Raw genomic sequence first — 19482 nt, 5'->3', positions numbered from 1 at the left:
CGCGCTCGCACGTATACGTCCCCGTCGCCGAGCGGGGAAAAATTGCGAACGGCTTCGACGTAACGTGCGCGGCTCTCACCCTTGCGGGGAAATTAGATGCGCGAGGCTGACCAAGTGCCTTCGATAATGATCGATCGATAAAGGGGTCCCGCGAGAGGTGCTTCCGCGCGCGACGGCTCGTCAAATGAGCGTCGTCGACGTCGACGTCGAGGTCGTCGTCGTCGTCGTCGTCGTCGTCGTGCGCGTCGCCGTGCGTCGTACCTGGAAAGAAGAAACTTGGGGGACGACGGCCGCGATGTCGCGTGCGCGCACTCAATTTAATTAATTAACAAATCGAAAGACCACCGGCGCGGGCGCGGGCGGGAAGAAGAGATTTTTACTCGTGGCCGTTAGCAATTTGGCTCGCGAATCCGATCGCGCGAGGTTACACGCCGGAATCCTCCGGTGATTCGTACGCGTACGAGCGTATTGTTTTCTTCCTCTTCTTTCTTTTTTCTTTTTTTTGCCGTTGTTGAATCGTCTCTTCTCTAATGCGCGCGCACACTTTTCGGAGCGCTCCGTGCAAATTTTGTCCCGCCCGCTCGCTCTTTTTTCTTTTTTCTCGTTTTCGTTTTTATTAAACTAGTCAACTTAGTTTCTCAAACGCGGGACGGAACATCGTGCGAAACGTGACATTTACAAAAGTTCACGTTACGTTACAGCCGCGAGCTGCGCGGTACGTACGCAACAACAGAGCGCGGTTTGTGCACGCGTCAACGCGTGGCGTGGAAAATTGCGGAGGCGTAAATAACCGGAGGTAAAAAGTATATCACGGAAACGTGTACATAAAATTGCATATAAATAGGTATAGGTTCGTATAATACAGGTATAATACAGGTAGATGCGCCATTCAAAAGTCAGGCAACCTGTGCTGAAAGTAGATGGACAACAGATAGTATAGAAACAGGCGGACAGAAAGAAAGAGAGAAAGTTGAGAGACAGGAAGAAAGATAGAGAGATGGAGAGAGAGGGAGGGAGGGAGGGAGGTAGGGAGGGAGGGAGAGGGAGAGAGAGAGAGAGAGAGAGAGAGAGAGAGAGAGAGAGAGACAAAAATGAAGGTTAATATCAAAAATAGAATTAGTTCCAGTCGATCTAATCGATGCAAAATGCATGTCAAGAAAATCATCGAGCGTAATCAAGATATATTGTCATAGACGCAAAGTACAATTGTTAAGAATCGGATGTCCAAGATCAAGGCACAAACAGTCATAGAAAACGAGACACAATGAGACAGAAACGCGACACGTGAGAGAGCAAAGGTAGAATTCAATTCGCAGCAAGCGAGCCCCAATAACTGGTCCCACCTAATTCGATAATTATCGAACCTTGATAATTCGATAATTATAATTATCTTATCTCCTGTATCTTATTAGGCCGTGTTTGTCTCATTGTGTCTATAGACGCTAAGATATAACGAGAAATGTATATGATGCTGAAACATAGAAAGAAAGAGAAAGAGAGACACAGAGATCGCCGATCACGTGTAAAACTGGACGAATTAAAAGACGCGGTTGATGGAAATTCACTTAGAGCGAAATCTCTAAGAGCTCTCCAATCGTCGAGGTCGAGTTTCGACTTGAAGATTCTTGAAAATTCGCTATTTCTTGCTCCGCTCCGTTTTATCCGCTCTATCGAATTACTCTCATGAAAAATCGACAATCGAGAAAGGAACAGTTTTAAAAATAATCCGAACAAAATAGCGGGTTTTATAATCAGCGGGGTCGAGAATTAAAGGGAACAGAAAAGAAAAAGAAAAAAAGAAGAACGAAGGGGAGAAAAAATGAAGGAAAACAAAACGTTCACACGAATGAAGTGTGAACGTGTCGCGACGAATGTCCTCTTCCTGTTTCTGCGCCGGCCGGTTATATCGCGCTGCCGAATCATTTAGCAAGCGACCCTCTTCGCAACTTCCCGACGATCGGGGGGGGCTCTCGAGTTCGACGGACAGCTCGACGATCGAGAGAATCCTCGATTTCGATTCATCCAGTTCCCACAGGGTCGTTCTCCGCCGCGGCGGCGGCGACTGCGACAAATGGAGCCGCGCGGCGTCGGCGGCCGCTGCGAGACGTGGCCGAACACGAACGGTCGATATAGCGCGACGAAACGAGATTAACAGCTTCCGCGTGCGCGTGCACGCGCCTCCGCGGGCGCATTAGTTACACAGCCTCTTAATTGCCGACTTGAATGCCGGCGCGCCTCGCGCGCTACGGTCGTTCCGTTCGTGCGGCTGCATCCGCGCGCTGCGCCGCGCCGCGTTCGTCGCAGCCGTCGTATGCACCGCGCGCTGCGGCGCGGTCGCTGTCGCCGCTGCAAACCGCCGCCGCGTGTCGGCCGTTATTTACAGACAGACGTGCCCGACGGCCGACGTCTCTCGCATAGATCATTCGGAGAAGTCGCTCGCGACACGCTCTGCCATTTGTCCGAATTGACAGCGCCGCGCGCGCTGCCTAACGCGGCCGGCGCGGCGGCTGGGATCTTCAGCGGCGGGGTTTACACGCTGCATCCTTCGCCGCGGTTTGCCTGTTTACGCAGGCAAGGTGTATGCTCAAGATAAAGCATATAAACCTCTCCCCCCGCTCGGAGACGAAGCTCGTGGTCTTCGTCTCATGATAACATACGCAGGGAGAAAGTCAACCTCGAGGGGAAGACCGCAGGAGACGCCGGCGGCGAACAGAGAGAGAGAGAGAGAGTGAGAGAGAGAGAGAGAGAGAGAGAGAGAGAGAGAGAGAGAGAGAGAGAGAGAGAGAGAATGTGTGACACAACTAATCTCCTTGAAATAAAAACCGAGCCGAGCGCCGTAAAGAGTGCTTAGTGCGGCCGATGGGACGGCGCTCAGTCCCGTTTTTATCGCAAGTCTCTAGATAGACGAAAACATACACATCGCCGATCATCTTCCTCGTGAACACACGATCAAAACAAATTAGTAAATTAGGGTTGCACTCGTTCACCGTTCAGTCGCTAAAGAGAAGTATCATATGCCCATAACAAGAATGCCATATGTCGCGGAAAGTGTTAGTCTATGATGAGAATGCTTGATAGAAGGTCATTCGAGTGGAGAGAAAGTAACGTCACGGAGAGAGAGAGAAAGAGAGTGAGAGAGAGAGAGAGAGAGAGAGAGAGAGAGAGAGAGAGAGGGAGGGAGAAAGAGAAAGAAAGGGACAAAGAAAGAGAGAGAGAGAGAGAGAGAGAGAGAGACACTAAAAATAAGAAAATAGCGCACGGAGGAAGCTTAGCGTCGAACCCGGAACGTTTTAATTATAACCGCAGGATCGCGCAGCTTGCGACCAAATTCGTTCGTTGTAAACGCCGTTGTAAATTCCGAGATTCACTCGACGATAAGCTTCCTTTCGGGCGGACTATCGGTCGATATAAATAATGCTTCAAGAAGGACACAGACCTAAGTTGCGGCGGGACCAGCGAGAGCGAAAAGTATCCGGGGTGTTCTATAATTCCGATGACTGTCAACTTTCGCGCGGCAAGATGCAGCATTACCACTACCAAGTATACGCTATAATTATACGCTATAAGTATAGTCGGTGCTAATGTCTACGCTTGTCTAAGAGACAAAAGCTGCCGGGACTCTGCACGGACGAGGAAAAGTCACCAAATGATTCGACTCACGACTGCAATTTCGTAACTTAACGTATACGATGACTTAACGTATCATCGCGCCAACGCGTCGTTCGTGCAGCGGACCGGGTGGACGATTTTCTATTTTCTACTTTCACGATTGCCACGACTTGCGTAAATTTGAAGACTTGTTTCAATTACACAGAAGCAAATGTATCCTTCTGAATTGGTCGTCGTAAATTTGCAATGTACGACGTGGCGACCGATACGCCAAGGGCCTCTCTAAGATTTGCGCGTTTCATCCCCGAAGTTGATGACCACGTGTGAAGTTGGCCCCGCATTTTTCGAATTTTGTACCTTTTCGAATTGTGCTGCATTGTGCTACGTTTGTGCCGTATTGTGTGTGTCGCAATCCGCAACTCTGTAGCTCAAAGCGTACTCAAGAAAAAATTAAGAAAAACTAAATTTTTCATTTGCCCCGCACTTTTCGAATTTTGAATTTTTCTTTATTGCGCCGTATTGTGCTATGTTTGTGCTGATTTGCGCAAACGCGAGACCGATAGCTTCAATAACATTTAGAGAAAAAAATAAAAACGAAAAAATTTACTAGCTCCTCACTTTTATCTGATTGAACTCAATTTTTGTTTGTTAATTCCTACTAATTTGTGCCGCGTTGCGCCGTTTGAAAAAACTGAATATCTCCTTTCGTTCGTTCGGTAGAAAAAAGATGTACTCGGCTAGCACAATTCAGCATAACTCGCAAAATTCGAATATCTATATATCACGGTTCAAAAACTATAATGATCTGAAAATTATTCCTAAAATTATTCCTAAAAATTACTTTCTTCGAATGCTCGTACTGCGAAAACCAGCCATCTGAGGACATTTTGCAATTAGAAAAAGTTGTTGGGTTAGACTTGCTCCTGATAATCCGGCACAACTTTCGAAATTTTGAAAATGTAAAAAAATTTAGTTTCTTTTAATTTTCTTGAATACGCTTTGAGTTACAGAGTTGCCGATTGCGGCACAAACGTAGCACAAACGTAGCACGATGCAGCACAATCCGAGAAAGTACAAAATTCGAAAAGTGCGGGGCTAGTTTCATCCTGTTCTTGAGGTAGATTCTCACAATTTTCCCGCATTTCTCTCGTATCTCCATCTCGTTTTTTTCATGCGTGAAATGCAGGTACCGCGTGAGCGAAGGATACCGTCTCTGCGCGCGTTCGTTAACAAAGTCGCCGCCCGCGATTTCACTCGCCGCACTCGCCCTCAACGCACTCAAAGAGCGTGACTAGGTCTGTGTCGTTCTCGGGCGTGTGAAATAAAGCGAAATTATAACCGTTACGAGGACAATTGATCTCGTCGGAGCCGTCGAAGCAATGCGGTCGACCATCGCAACGTCTCTTATTGTCGAGGCATAATCCGTCGTTGCATCGGAACCATCCAGCCAGACATTCGGTTGCTACAATAATTACCAAGTTCCATGTCGAGTATAGTATCGTGCATGCTACCCATACGGGAGGAGTGGGGAGCGGGAGCGGGAGGGTGGAAAAAATGGCCTTACCACCGGAGTCTCGCATTCGCTCGAGATGATCGGCTGATGAAACGCGCTCGCAGCCCGTTGCGTGTGCGATCGTCAGATAACACTCGAGTAATCGTGTGCGCGATCCCCGCGATCGCGCTGATCGCGCGACGCGGGAAGAAAGAAACATCCCCCGCTTCGGCTTTACGACGCGTGCGCTTCAGCGGACAATTTTCTTCCACTCGCTCTCGTTTTCTCGCGTTCGTTTCTCGCGAGCGAGCGAGCCTCCTCGGGATTTATCGCGCGTAACCGCGTAACCGCTCTTGTTTCATTTGGCTCGCGTTGGACGAAACTTGCCTCGCGATCTTGACGATCACCTGCCTGCAATATTTTACGGCGCTGTAACTTTAGCCTCGCGGGCCATCAAGGAATTTACGCGATTACTTAAGTGTTATTATCTGAACATCGTAACGCGCGCGCGCGCGCGCGCGTTTTCCGTTCAACGGGCGCCGCTTGTCAGCCGCCTTGAGTGAGTTGATACGCGTTGATGGTATCGAGTACTGCTGGCTACTCTGCTCTAACGAGTTCTCCTCAGGAAGGGTGTGCGGGAGAGAACGATTCAGAGCTGTCACGAGAGATCGTGACGCTCGCTCTCCTCGCGTCGCGTTCGTTTGATGTGTCACGACGGTCTACTTACGGCAGCCTCATCATGCGCGAAAACTTCCGCACTCATATCGGTTATATTCTCGGGGAGAGACGTGCGCCATTTACAACACACACTCGCACGCATTCGTACACACGCACAAGCGAGATGCATCCGTCCCCACGTGCACGAGAGACATGCGACGTCGCGCTAATTGCTTCGCGCGACGCATGCAAGGGCGGCTCCCCGTCAGCGAGAAAGAATGCGACCTCGGGAACCGGCGAGGGAATCGCATGCGTGCAGGATGTCGCATTTGAGAGAAGTCCGATCCGTTTGCGATTTTAAGGATAGATTGACGATATCCAAGTGCAACCTCGGCTTATGCGAGGAGGGGGCCGGGCTGAGGGATGAGATGAGAATAGCGATAGATATTGTTACGATACTCCATATTACGTACGTGTGCGCGTAAGAAAGAGATCGACATCCACGGGGGATGGAAAGAGACAACGAGAATGATCGTTAATTTTCCATCACCATGCGGGCATTGGTTTTAAAGTCGACGGCGGAGGAACGCACGTCGTCGCCGAGCAATCCCTCCGACAACTCGAACAGCCCGAGTTTTTCGGGGCTTCGCATGCTGATTAGTGCGATTAGTGTTACGCAATTGTGTACGTCGCTGCGCGATAATTATTCGAGCCGGTATCTGTGTGTCGGGAAGAGTAGCGAGTCAGCAGCACCCCCGAGTCTCGAGAACGAGCACAGTAGCTGGTCGCAAAAGCGCGCGGAGAAGCGCGGTGAGAAGGCCACTTTTTTTTTTTATTCGGGCAACGATAGCGGGCAAAAGCTGTCATATAATTACCGCATCTATCCTCATCGGAGCCGTCGGCGCACTGCTTTAACCCGTCGCATCGATAGTTTTCCGGCAAGCATTCGCCACTGGCGCACTTCCACTCGGCAGGTGTGCACACCCCTTTGCGACATAGACACGTGGAAAGCTTCCGCGAAAAGCGGGTTGAGAATCGGGGGGAGGAACGGGCTAGGGGAGGGAAGGGCGTCAGTGTCAGTGGTGTTGTCACGCGTTGTTGCTTACCGCGTATCGTTCGCGACATTCAGCGTTTCGTTGCGCAAAGTCACGCGCGACCGTGCCTGAAATTTCGCTGTGTGATCGCGAGGAAAGGACTTGGCTCGCGTTTTTCTGCGCGAGTGTCTTGGACCGTCCGAAGCAAGTCATACATGAAATCATGGAGTATGAATATTTAAACTTTATAGGCGTCAACTCTGTGTAAGCGCGAAACCGACTTGTCGGTCGGTGTTAGGCAAAAAATGGCTGGGTTCAGCGTCTCATTTTTGTGACATTGAAACTTTTGGGTTCGTCTTTTTAGCTTCTCCGTCGAGATTTATTTTTCGTTTCCTTTAGGACAGTCTCCTCCTCGCGGTGATGACAGTAACAAGCGAAAACTGAGTATTTTCGAAGACTGAAATAATGTAGACACGTCGATGTCGACACGGCATTACGTCAAGATTATAGGAAAACGCAATGATAAAACGAAATATATTGTCAAAGAATTTTGAGCTGCGCATTTATAAATGGTACCTTGAAAGAGTGTGGATTGCTGTGTCTTTAGCATGTTGCTTATTTAGTATGTGAAATACGTCAGATATCTTATTGAAGACATTATAGATACTTTCTGAAAACGCTGCTGACATATTTCTCAGCTGCGACAGCTCTGACGATGAGTTACCGAACAAGCAGGATGCAGCATTTGAAGAGACCAGAACTATTTTCGACGGAACTTCGTGAATTTAAAGCTACTTAATTTCTCACATTTTCGTTACTGCCTGCAGAAAAGTAATCTGTCGAAAATAAATTATGACTGCACTCAGACGGTCCAAAATAAGCCGCGTTTCTTCCAAATTTCTCCAAAAAGAAAGAAAAAAAAAAACGATAAAGGAGAAAAAGAGAGGAAGAGAAAAGCGAAGTTATATATTAGGGAATATATGGTACCAGTATTCTCAGCATATCGATTGCGAAATTCTATAGCTAGCTTTGATATCCGCGCGTAACGACATCACTGAACACTTGAACACTGACAGGACCAGCGGTGAATTTTTCAGTCGATTCGACGGCGAACGTCGCCGGCTAATATGTAAATACGAGCTCTTCGGAGGACGGACATTTCATTGGGAAAACTGGATCGTCGTGCGAAAAATATCCCTCATTACCGGCATACCGTAACAGCGCTTGAGCGGCAATAATAAATGAAGCAGCGAAACGTTCGCTGTCCTCGTGTTCTCATTAACGAGGGCACAATGCCGCGAGTCGCGTTGTATTATTCGGCTCGTCATCAAAAATATGTCTCACGTTATCGGACGTTATCGCCCGTTACCCGCGCGACGCGCGCTATACAAAAAATAACGGCGCGGAACTGGCGCGGAGCGCGCCGCGACTTTCGTCTCTTCGGCACGCGAAAGATTCGTTAGCTGTTCACGAGAGATCAAGCGGCGTTCGCCATCATTAATACGAGGGTGCTCGAGGGCAAGAGAAGAAGAGAGGCAGGAAGGACGAGGTCACCGCGAGAGGACGAGGTCAAGCCCTTACCGCAGCCCCGCTCGTCGCTGCCATCGAAGCAGTCGAAGACGTTGTCGCATCTACGCCGCAGGAGAAAGCAACCGCCGTCATCGCAGCGCATTTCTGTCCTCGGGTCGCATTCCCTCCTGCGTTCCGGCTGCCAGCGTGGATTCGATGGGTCTGATCGCACATACAGGCACATTCAGGCGGCCTCTCGAAGGAGGCGGGAAGGAGAAGCGCGCCGGCCCACCGGTCGCCGACCGGGCCGGGGGATGAGATTGAAAGGGCGCATGTTTGGGGGGGGGAGGGGGTGCGGGGATATAACGCTACTCATTCTTTATCTTTGCGCTAATGCAAACCACAATGCAACGATGCAACAAGGACCAAGACGAGGTATACCAACACAGGCAAGCAACGTCGCACAGACACGGCTGGATAGAGGCGACGCGACGACGCGAGCGACGGTGCGCGCTCCTCCGCTCGAGCCGCTCGAATTTTTCAGTCGCGCCTCTAGCTGGATCCTCACTAGCGATGAGCGATCACGATTTTCGGAAAATTTACTTCCTCCTCCAGAGATCGGATTTTGGAGGAAAACGATCGAACCGAGATCGCTCACCGCAGCTCTCACTCACTAGTCGTCCAGACGGCGGCAGGCTGGACATCCCGAGTCCTTGTAAAGAAAAGAATAAAAAAATAAAAGAATCCCTGCCTGTCGCCGGCTAGGTACGGACCCAGCCTCATCGTTCCTTTGGGACAGATCCTTGGGAACGATAAAGCTCGCGCGAGGGAAGAATCGAGGGCGCGATCGGGAGCGTCGGCTCCGTCGGATAACGTCGTCGCGTCTCCGAGCGAATACAGGTTGGTTACACGTGCGTGGTGCAGCTACTTGTGTATCGGTGCACGTACACAGCGATATTTCGCCGGCCGTGCCTTTATATCGCTTCGCGATTTGCGGCGCAAACGGCCGCGGAATGCCACGTCGGTCACCGCCGTGAATCTTCCATACGGGGGATTCACGCGGGATAACGCCGCGCTTCCTGTATATTCCCGACCCTGCCGAGCGCGGCACGATAAAGCGGCACCGTCCGTTTCGGGGTTGCAGCTGCTCGACGTCGAGGGAGAAGGGAGCGCGAGTCTCTTCTCCATGTTCCATAAGTTGTCTCGAATGAAATTTAGCGCGGTCGGGCGCGTAAAGAAATTCTCAAGCCGATGCGGCAACAAATGTTACAATGCGTCGGGTCTTCGCGGAAGGAGCCGGTGAGCCGCTTTCTCGGCCGCGGTCGTAATGATCGATCGTGAGAATTGTGCGATGAGATGCAACCATATCGTCGAGCGTATGTATCCGCTCGGTCGAGTACATCCATTTGTTCCGCGTAAATAAGAGAGTTCCTTAAGAGGACTTGGCCGAGACTCGTGTTTTACCGACTCGCCGAGCGACGGTGAGAAACTTCTCTTCTCTTCGCGGTCCGGAAATATTTTTCAGATCTCCTATTTTTACGTTAACTTCTGTCGTTCGCCGCGAACGACAGAATGAATGTGTGTTGCAGCACAATGTGCCCGGAGAAAACAGCGCGCGGAACAGTTCGCTCCGGCCGATCTGCAACTCGCGACGGACCCGCCGCGAGATTCTCTTTGTGATTTCATGCGGTGTGTGCGACATGGAGCACACTCGAGCAACTGTGCGAGCGTGTGTCCTCGAGCTGGATAGTGGATCCCAATTCGTGCCAATTAGTGATCACAGATAATCCCACCGCGAAAATAAATTAATAAATTAATAATACACGCGTCGAGTACACAAAGTTAATTCGGATTTCAGAAAGCTTGAACATTCGGAGCTTTCGCATCGGTGTTTCTCCAATCTGTGGGGAAACATTTTAATTTAGATAATTTTCTCGGTTCGGGAATGATCGGAGAAATAACAAATCGATATTCGATACTAACTATCAGTTTCTAAGACGTTTGAATTGCTCGAATCATCGTCGCCAGCAGTAAACTTGTAATTTTGATGCTCCGGCATTTATACCGTGAGTTTCAATTTTATTCGAAACTTGTTCTAATCGATAATAAAACAAAATTAAGAATGAAAAAGCATATTTCGGGGTAAATGTGGATTTTCATTAGCTGATGTCGACAGAAACAGATGTGATTGTAAATTCAGGCTGTTACAAACTGGAACATTCAAAATTATTCAACCTTAAGGGGATGATATGTTTGAAAATTTTATCGATACAAAATTGTTCTTTGCAAAATTTACATCGCACTGGTCGCATGAAATTATAAGCGATTTTGCTGCATAATGAAATGCAGCATTGTCCGATATGTAAACGATAAAAAGTTTCAAAGTTGATATCCCGAGCTATCAATTAGGGAAAATATTTGTCCGATATAAAAGTTCCGCAGTTTGTCGACATATCGAGCGTGTGTCCGCTCCGTTCATGAAAATTGCCGCGCCATTATGACTGAATTTCAAAGCTTAGAGATGTACGGGTAGCTCGCGTAAGAATCTTCACGAGTGCCTGGTTAGAATCCCCGCTAAATGTGACAAACATTTTTATGGATTCCACAGATACACAAGAAATACGAAGAGTTGAGCATGATCGTATCACAGACAGTTCATTTCATATTTAATGTTAGTAATGTTTAAACGACAGCCTCCACGTTACCAACACTTTTGGATTTTTCATTATCCATTTTGACATCCCCTCAAACATGTAATTTCGATTCCTCGGGTGTTTTCCTGCAGACAAGACGCTTGTCGCGAATTGCAGATCGTTCAAAGCGAAAGTCGCCGTCGGATATTTTCGTAAAGTTCATTGAGGCGATCGTTAACGAGTCGCCAGGATTCATGAGTCCAAAGATCGATCCTCTGCACTCGACATTAGCGGAGCACGCCGGACGACGGTTGCGCGAATCTATCATGAATGAAGCGACGGACACACTGAAAAAGAGGCGTACTGGTGGCAGGCGATGTGATGTGTGTACTGGTGTCGTTAGCGGATGGGACACAGTCCTCGTCGCTGCGATCTGGACAATCCGGATGGCCGTCGCACCTGTAGACGTCCTCGATGCATTTGTTCCCGGTGGCGCATTTGAACTGGTTAGGCGTGCATTCCCGCTCTGTGTTTTGTTTTGTTCAGCGGACATATGCGCAGAGAACACACATCTTTTACATATACAGTGACCCGATACATACACACACACACACACACACACGCACGCACGCACGCACACACACACACACACACACACATACACACACACATATATGTATACATCATACATGTGTGTTATAAAGAAAGAAAGAAACGTGTGTTATAAATTTTCGAAAGCCACTCAATTGCTATAAATTTAATGCCAAAAGCATGCAAGTAACTTTATGTATCGCTATCAATGTTACGCTACTTTCACACATCTATATGCTGTGATTCTATGTGTTTATTTGATAACAAATAGATATTTATCCTAAACTAATCTGACCTACAAAATTTAACCCACTACATAGTTTCTCCATCTCTTAATTTAAAATTAGGTGGCCGAAAAGAAGGGTGATTGGATGAACAGATATATAATTGCAGCATGTAGACTTATCTGGGGAGGCAGTGTCATATTGTCGACGATATATGAAATTATTTAAACATTTTTGGCATTAAATTTGTTGGTCGGTGAAAATCTATTTAAAAGCACTCGTTTTTGGGATCATTTGGGGCATTTTCGCCGAAATTCATGGCGATAGAATACGGTTGGTTCTCGAAGGTCCGCTCAAATAAAAACATAAACATATATTTATTTATACACGTGTATATGTATGTATGCATATATTGTGCGCATGTGTGTATATATATATATATATATATATATACATATGCAACGAAGCGAAAGCTACGCACACTCCCAAACATTTTCAGTGGTCGTCGGTGTTGCTTTTTTTTGTTATATTTTTTCCCTACCTCAGGGAAGGGGAATCTATTTCATTTGATTCTGCTTCTGCTATTATCACATCATGAAAGCGAAAAGCTGCTTTTGAGCAACGAGAGTATCAGCCAGCGATTACACAGTTCGCAACGAGAGCGGCGAGCGCTCGGAAATTATTTCGGCTCGCATTTACGACAAACGCGAGCCATTCCGCGCATTGACGTTCGCGGACGTGAAATGTTCGTGAAAAATAACTCTCGCGGTATTAGCTAATGCGGATTACGATGTCGCGTGCATCGCGCGAAAAATGTGTCGTGACGATAACCGCCGCCGCGGCGGCGGGCACCGGCTACGGTTTCGCGGCGCAAGGCACACACGATATTATTAGCTCCCCGTAAATGTGCGTAATGGTACGCTATTATGAGGCCGTTTGTCAGGGCGTACGGACGACGGCAGTATTTAGAATCGAAACCTCGCGGTAGGGATCGTACCTGCCTTGCGCACATTCGAACGCGTATGAAAATAATATTTCCGCGACTGATATCCGGCGGGAAGCGCCGCTCGCGAATGAATCCCACACGCGCGCACGATGCGTTATGATACTGTATAAAAACGTCACGTGTGTGCGTGTGTCAGAAAAATATATGCGTATAAAAGATCGTGAGTTATCCTGGAACGATAGTTATTAAATTACATCGCGAATTAATCGCGGGATATTATATGAAAAAGTTATGCTCAGTTTACACTCGGGGTGTCCCGTAACTGGCGATGCTGTCGGAAAAGGATTGACTTTTCGTGAAAAAGCTCGCCGGAGATTCCGTGGCCAAATTGTGTCTCGTGCGACGAGTGATTCCGCTCGCGAGGTAACTGATGTTGACGATTGAAAAATTAACAATGTTCTTCCGTATCTCTTTCGACGAGCCGTCGCAACGACGGTTGTCGAGATACGAGTGGAAATACATCGATTTTACGCGTTTAAAAGGAGAAGAGAATCTCTCAAAAGCACGAGACAGCGCGGAAGAATGTGTCTTTCGACCCGCAAGATGAATTTTCGCCGAGAGCGAGGCGCTTCGCGCGGAAACATTTTATCTGAAATATCGCCGACTGATCTTTCATTCCATGAGGGAATCATCCCGCTCTTGACTGACGCGCCGTCGGTTGTAAGAGACATCATACAAATAGTCGACGATATTTATATCTGTGGAGATCTACACAGAATCGGTGGAGGAGTGGTAGTCATGCTGGAACGCGAAGGACGCACGTTGTTATCAGCTTTTCTCTTTTTTTAAACGGCCATGATATGCGCGATTTTACATGCAGATCTCGTCCTCGCGTTTCTTCCATTGCTTGCTACAATCGATTCTTTCGATCAGATAATCATTAGATGACGAGACACGGTAATGAAGAATTTTCTTCCGATTGCGGATGCTGAACGATCCTCAGCATTGTGTCACTCCGTTAAGCCGTTAAGCCCGAGTCACCTTCCAGATGCGACTCTTGATCGAACGTTGACGCGTGTGACATTCGAGCTGGAGACGGGCGATTAAAATCACGGGGCGCGCTGATTTTAAGTAGCCTCTGTAATTAGCGTCTGACCCACGTGTGGAACAGGTCCGGGATCGGACGCAATGAGGTGTGACGAACAAGCGATTAATTCAATGGCAAGCGTTTTGTACCGGACGTAAGCCACAAAGCAAGGACGTGGAGAATGGCAGCGGCGGCGGCGACCGAAGAAAGAGAGAGAGAGAGAGAGAGAGAGAGAGAGAGAAAGAGAGAGAGAGAGAGAAAATCGGTCGCATATCGTGGCTCCAATCGCGATGGCGACTCGAATATTCTCCGCGGTCCAGATCGAGAGAGAGAGAGAGAGAGAGAGAGAGAGAGAGAGAGAGAGAGAGAGAGAGAGAGAGAGAGAGAGAGAGAGAGAGCAGGAGAGACAAGAGTCAATTGTATCGATCGTTCACGTCGTCGCGCCTCGCGGCTTGTTGGAAGACTCCGTTACAAAACGCGAGACCGATCGTTCGTTGCGCAATGACGTAAGCGCGCGCACGTGTTAGCGATATCTCGCGCGCGAATATGGCGGAGTACGAACGGTATCAGTCTCTAGAATCGAAACGCCATGACCGCGCGGATATACTACCGCGACGCAGTTAAAATTCCATCGCGCCACTTGTTATTGTTGCAATCGCGTAACGATACCGACGGAACATAACAAAAATATTATGTTTCACCGCTGTGAAACTCTCTGTCTCTCCTCTTTTTTTTTTTTTTCTATCTCTCTGCAGCCTCCAATCGCGTTAAACGTCAAAATAACATCGCGGTTGACGTTATGTCGCGGCGTCATCCACGCGCGCGCGCTCTGTCTCCCTCCTGTCCTTTTTTTTCTCTCTCTCTCTCTCTCTCTCTCTCTCATCTATTTGCACCCTCCCTCTCTCTTTCTTTTTCGGTTTGTCGGCGCCGTGTCAGCGGTGAAAGGTATGTACGTGGTTATGTATGTACCGCAATGAAGCTCGTCTTCTGCCCTGGGGCAGTCGTCGAATCCGTCGCAGACCGAGCTCTTCGGTATGCAGGAACCATCTCCGCAGGTGAAGTCCATAGAGGGGCACGGGGCCAAACCTACAGGGTGCCACCGGCAAAAACAAAGACCCTCCTGATCGGACACTCGCGTCTCGCATTCTGCCGCTCGGTCGCCGCGATCCCGAGCCGACCAGCTCGGGGATGAAGGATAGCCGGTCGAGTCGCGCAGACGCGAACGTCGTGACGTCGGCAGCCGAGTAAGATCGCGGAAAGTGGCGTTTACTTCTTCCAAGAGCGCGCAATCGCGGGATCTCACGCAGGGGGCGAAATTACGCGACAATCTTGAAGCTCGAGAAGCTCGAAATGTCGGCCGAAAGAGAAGAGAAAAGTCGCCGGATGGGAGACGATATTTTCGTGCAGGCGACCGAGGCAGGCGAGCGCTCGAGGTCGAAATTACGTACAAGCTATGAACATACGATGAAGAGACATTTAAAGCAGTTTTAGGCACGACGGAGGGCTCAGTAAATCTGTACATGAAAAGCGTCTCTGGTAAATCGCGCGGTAATTCCGCGCCCGAGAGGGACTTTTTACACAGGATGTTCTCGAAGCTTGTCTAACATTTAAAGCGCCGTGAAGAAGCCCTTTAGAGGTGACTAGGATCATCATCCGAGGCTGTAGGAGGGGGCGGCAACACGATAATGCAATCATACGTTTGTCACGTATTCAACTTTGTGCCGCGAGAACGATGAAGGAGGAAGGAAGCCTGTCTCGAGTGGCCTCAGACTTCCGTTCGATCTCGTGTTCATCCGCCTCCTCCTTCGCCCCTTTCTCTATACTCGTAACTTATGTACAGTGTTTCGGGTGGGGGTGAGAGAGTAGTGTGACTCGCGTTTCGTCATCGTCAGCGGAAGTGAGTTCTGAGAACGTCATTGAAAATTACTCCCGCTCGTGATTTACGACCGGGAACGGTGTGTATTTCTGTATCCTTGTGGGAAGCGAATGGTAGACAGAGAAACCAAAAGAGCGGGAGGGAGGGGGGGGGGCGGGGAGAGAAAGAGGAAGAAAAGAGCGTGTGCGTGACTGGGACGATGATGGATCAGGAATGGAATCGACGGAGGACGAGGGAAGGATCATTCCTGTACCCGAGGCGGAGGATTTGCAATTTGCCGTCGCTGACGCGCTCTCGCTCGCTCGATCGGCGATCTAATCGCGAGTGCGCCGCCCCGCCGCAGATACGACCGGCTGACGGCCGCGACAGTTGATTAACGAGCCGCCGACACCGATCCGCGCGCACGCAATCGCCACAGCCAGGTGCAAATCCTCTCCCGGATCGCGCGCGAGGAATCTCAGACGCGACGCGCCTAATGAGACGAGCTCGACGAGAATCCGTCGAAGGTCGAGCTCAAGGTGGAACGATCATCGTCTTCCGGCCGGGGAGCGCCGTTCCCAGAGAGAGCGACGCACGATAGGCTTCCGGATTCGCGCACGATAGGCAGTATTTTTACAGCACAGTTGGACGGTACACAATGTGCGGCGTGCATTTGATTCCAGCATTAAACGCGGAACTTTCCCGCCGCGTGTGCGTGTATGTTTGTGTGTTTCGCCCCGGCGAAACTCACTTTGTTAACGTTCCCCGGGCAAGCGTTACGCGCGCGGCCGTCGAGACGCGCCATTTTCGTCAGCTCGGAGGAGTGAGACTGTGAGAGGACGAAGAGACGCACAAAGCCCAGCATCCGGTGCGTCCGGTTTCCCCCGAGAACGTCCAGCGCGTCCGAAGAAGCCATTTTCTGTACAGCGAAAAATAGTGGTGGCCAAGTGCTGATCGTGGTAGAGAGAGAGAGAGAGAGAGAGAGAGAGAGAGAGAGAGAGAGAGAGAGAGAGAGAAAAAGAGACGACGAGAAGCGCGTTTCCTCGTGTTCTTCACCCCGGCAGATTTTACAGCGAAGCCAGAGACGAGGTGTCGCTCGACAGACACCGCGCTGTACCTTTGGAGTTCTTGCGGTAGCTGCCGTCTGCGCAGTTGCTCTCACCGTCGCAGATGTTCAGCTTTCTTATGCAGTCGTTGCAGAAGTGCAACAACTTGAAGATGTCGTAGTCCTCCATCGACGTGTTCCTCGACGTTGCTGGCGCGAACGTGCCGACGGTAGAATGTCCGTTGAGGTGCTGCTCCAGCCTCTTGATGTATATGTAGTCGCAGTCGACCTCGTCGCTGGCGTTTATACAGTCGACGATGCCGTTGCAGAGCTTATCCTCGTCGATGCACGTGTACTCGTCGCAGGCGTGCTGGTTCTTATCGCAGTTGTCGACCTCGTAGTCCGCCTCGCCGGCTGACGTCACGGCGTCCTCGTTCTCGAGGAAAAGCGTCGCTTCCGACGTGTCCTTGTACTCCTCTTCGCTGTCCAAGTCGGAGAACTCGTTGTGGATGGTGCCGCCTGTCGTGGCGGCCGTCGTGTCCTCTTCGGCCCGTCTCTTCGGCTCTTCTTCTTCCTCGTCGCTTCCACGGCCGCCGCTCCATGGTTCGCCCGTCACGCTCCTTCGCTCGTTGCTCCCGGTGCTGGTGCTGGGTGACGGGGAGCTCCTTGGCTCTTCAGCAACCTCAGCGCTCGTCTCGACCATCTCCACGCTCGGCGACGCTTGGTCAGACGCGGAAGAATCGCCGTCGTCGGCGGAGGTACCGTGAGATCCCGTCGTTTGAGACGGTGCGTCCTCGTCGTCGCTCGAGAAGCGGGTCGTAAACGCACCGCTTTCGGTGCTACTCGCGACCCCTCCTCTGTCCGGGTAGTTCTCGTCGGACGCAGTCGACGGAGTCGACGGAGCGTCATCACTGCTGAGGTCTGCCTGCGTCGTTTCAGCCGATCGCGGTCCGCTTGAGAAGTCCTCCGTGACGCGCTCGTCGACGCTCAAGTGCTGCGTCCCGAGATCCTCCGTCGTCATCCGGTCGCTCGTGTCCGAGGACGCGTCCTCGCCGTAGCTCGGATCATTACGGGTAGATGTGGCCTCCGTGTTGCGCTGACGCTCATCGTCGTCGACGCTCGACGGCGTCCCGCCTCCAGCCGGCACGGTCGTCTGCTTGTTCTTGCGCTTCTTATTGCGCTTTTTGCCGCGTCTCTTCGAGCCATTGTTCTTGCGCTCATTACGGCGACCTTTGTGCTTGCGTTTGTTGTGCATCTCGCCGGATTCATCTTCGCTCGCCTGCCGCGTCAACGGCGCGTCCTCCGTCGTCACCGTCGTCATCGCCGTCGTCGACGACGGCGTTTCTGTCCAGCTTAACAGCACGTCGTAATCCTCACGCCTCGATTCCTCCTCCAGAGTCTCTCTGGACTCGGAGCGGGCTTCGCTCATGGCTGCGAAATCGCGCGCCGTCGTCGGCTCGGTCGTTTCGTCGGAGCTCAACAATCCGGAATCGATCTTGTCGTCGAGCCCGTCGACGAAACTTTCCAGGCCAGCGTTCTCGGCGCTCTCACCTTGCTTTGGACTGTCGCTCGACCTTGGCGGGTCCGGCGGGGCCGCTTCGTCGATGTCGTTGGTGAGCTTCGGGAAAGAACGACGCAGCTCCACGTTCGGCGAATTGGACTCGTACACCAGACTCTCCGTCTTGATGAAGCGGAAGTCATTCTTGCGGACTTTCGCTCCCTCCGGCGCCAGCCGATTTGTGACTGTCGAGCTGAAATCGTCCGCTGTACCCGACGTCGTCATGTCGGTCGAAGCCTCCGTTCGCATCGAAGCGCCTCCAGGCGATGCGAGCGAGATTCCCACGAAGGACTCGCCAGCAGCTCGTCGGCCGACGTCATCGACCGCCGTCTTCCTCTTCGTGTCGCCGATCCCTTCGCTACCGCTTCCGTCCGACGTGTTTACCATCGGCTTCCTCACTCGTTTGTGCGCTTTCAGCGACCCCGTCTTCGTCAACGCGTTAGCGCGATGCGCGCGGTTTTTCTTCCTCGACCGGGTGTCTCGAGCTCCTTGTTGAGTTGAACCCCGGCCGTTCGACACGGGCTTTCTTCTCCAGGACGACACTCTCGTCGTCGTCGTCGTCGCGTTCGAACACCTGGATCCTCCCGGCGCCTTCGCGCTGTTCGTCTCTCGCCTGCCGCCTCCGGCTTTCTTCAGCGTGCCATTGTGTTTCCTCAGAATGACGGACCTCACGAGGTCGTCTGACCAGCCAGGTCGCTCCGGCTGGAGCGGGCCGCGGCGATTCTTCGCGCCGGCCTTCGCGCCAAGTCGAGCGGCGCGCTCGTCGTCTCTCCACTCGCCGTTGATATTCGCCAGGTACACCGCGGGCTTCCGCAGCAAGGAATCCGGGATGGCTCGCGGCTGAGATTCCTCCGGGAACATCTCCAGCATCGAGTCGCTGATCGTCACGAACGGCCCGACGGCGAGCTGACGGCCGCTCTCGGTGGTCGCGGCTGGTCGCGACGTATTCCCTCGGCGTCCCGCGGGTCCCCCTCTTCCGCGGGGGGCCACAGCCGACGACGTCCGCGCGAGCGCGGCCAACTTTTCGGCGTTATGAAACTTTCGTCTCTCTATGGCAGGGGCAGGGGGAGGCGCATGATTTCGCGGTTAAGCGCGATCAAAGACGGATCGCCGCGGCGCGGCGGAAGAGAGGCGAGTATCATGACGAGAATTTCCAGGCTTCTTCAGTTTCGCGCTCACGACTGCCCTTTCCGCGCTTTCAGCTGACGACAGCGTCGGCCGTAGAGAGAATCTCGCCGAACT

General features: G+C 51.1%; 2 protein-coding genes across 2 annotated transcripts in view; one reads left to right on the top strand and one right to left on the bottom strand.

Moving 5' to 3' along the window:
* The window catches only part of trol (terribly reduced optic lobes), a 256374-nt gene that overhangs the window by 38561 nt on the left and 198331 nt on the right, over positions 1-19482 (bottom strand). Inside the window, exon 15 of the mRNA XM_025308098.1 lies at positions 16755-19289. Coding sequence (XP_025163883.1) covers positions 16755-19289 — 2535 coding nt within the window. The remainder of the gene's footprint in view (positions 1-16754; positions 19290-19482) is intronic.
* LOC112590724 (uncharacterized) overlaps positions 1-19482 on the top strand; it is a 58936-nt gene that overhangs the window by 5315 nt on the left and 34139 nt on the right. The window lies entirely within an intron of this gene.

The sequence above is a fragment of the Harpegnathos saltator genome, unplaced genomic scaffold, assembly GCF_003227715.2.
Source record: "Harpegnathos saltator strain DR-91 unplaced genomic scaffold, Hsal_v8.6 scaffold139, whole genome shotgun sequence".
Lineage (NCBI taxonomy): Eukaryota > Metazoa > Arthropoda > Insecta > Hymenoptera > Formicidae > Harpegnathos > Harpegnathos saltator.
The sequence above is the reverse complement of the archived record's forward strand: the minus strand, read 5'-3'. Positions and strand labels throughout refer to the sequence as shown.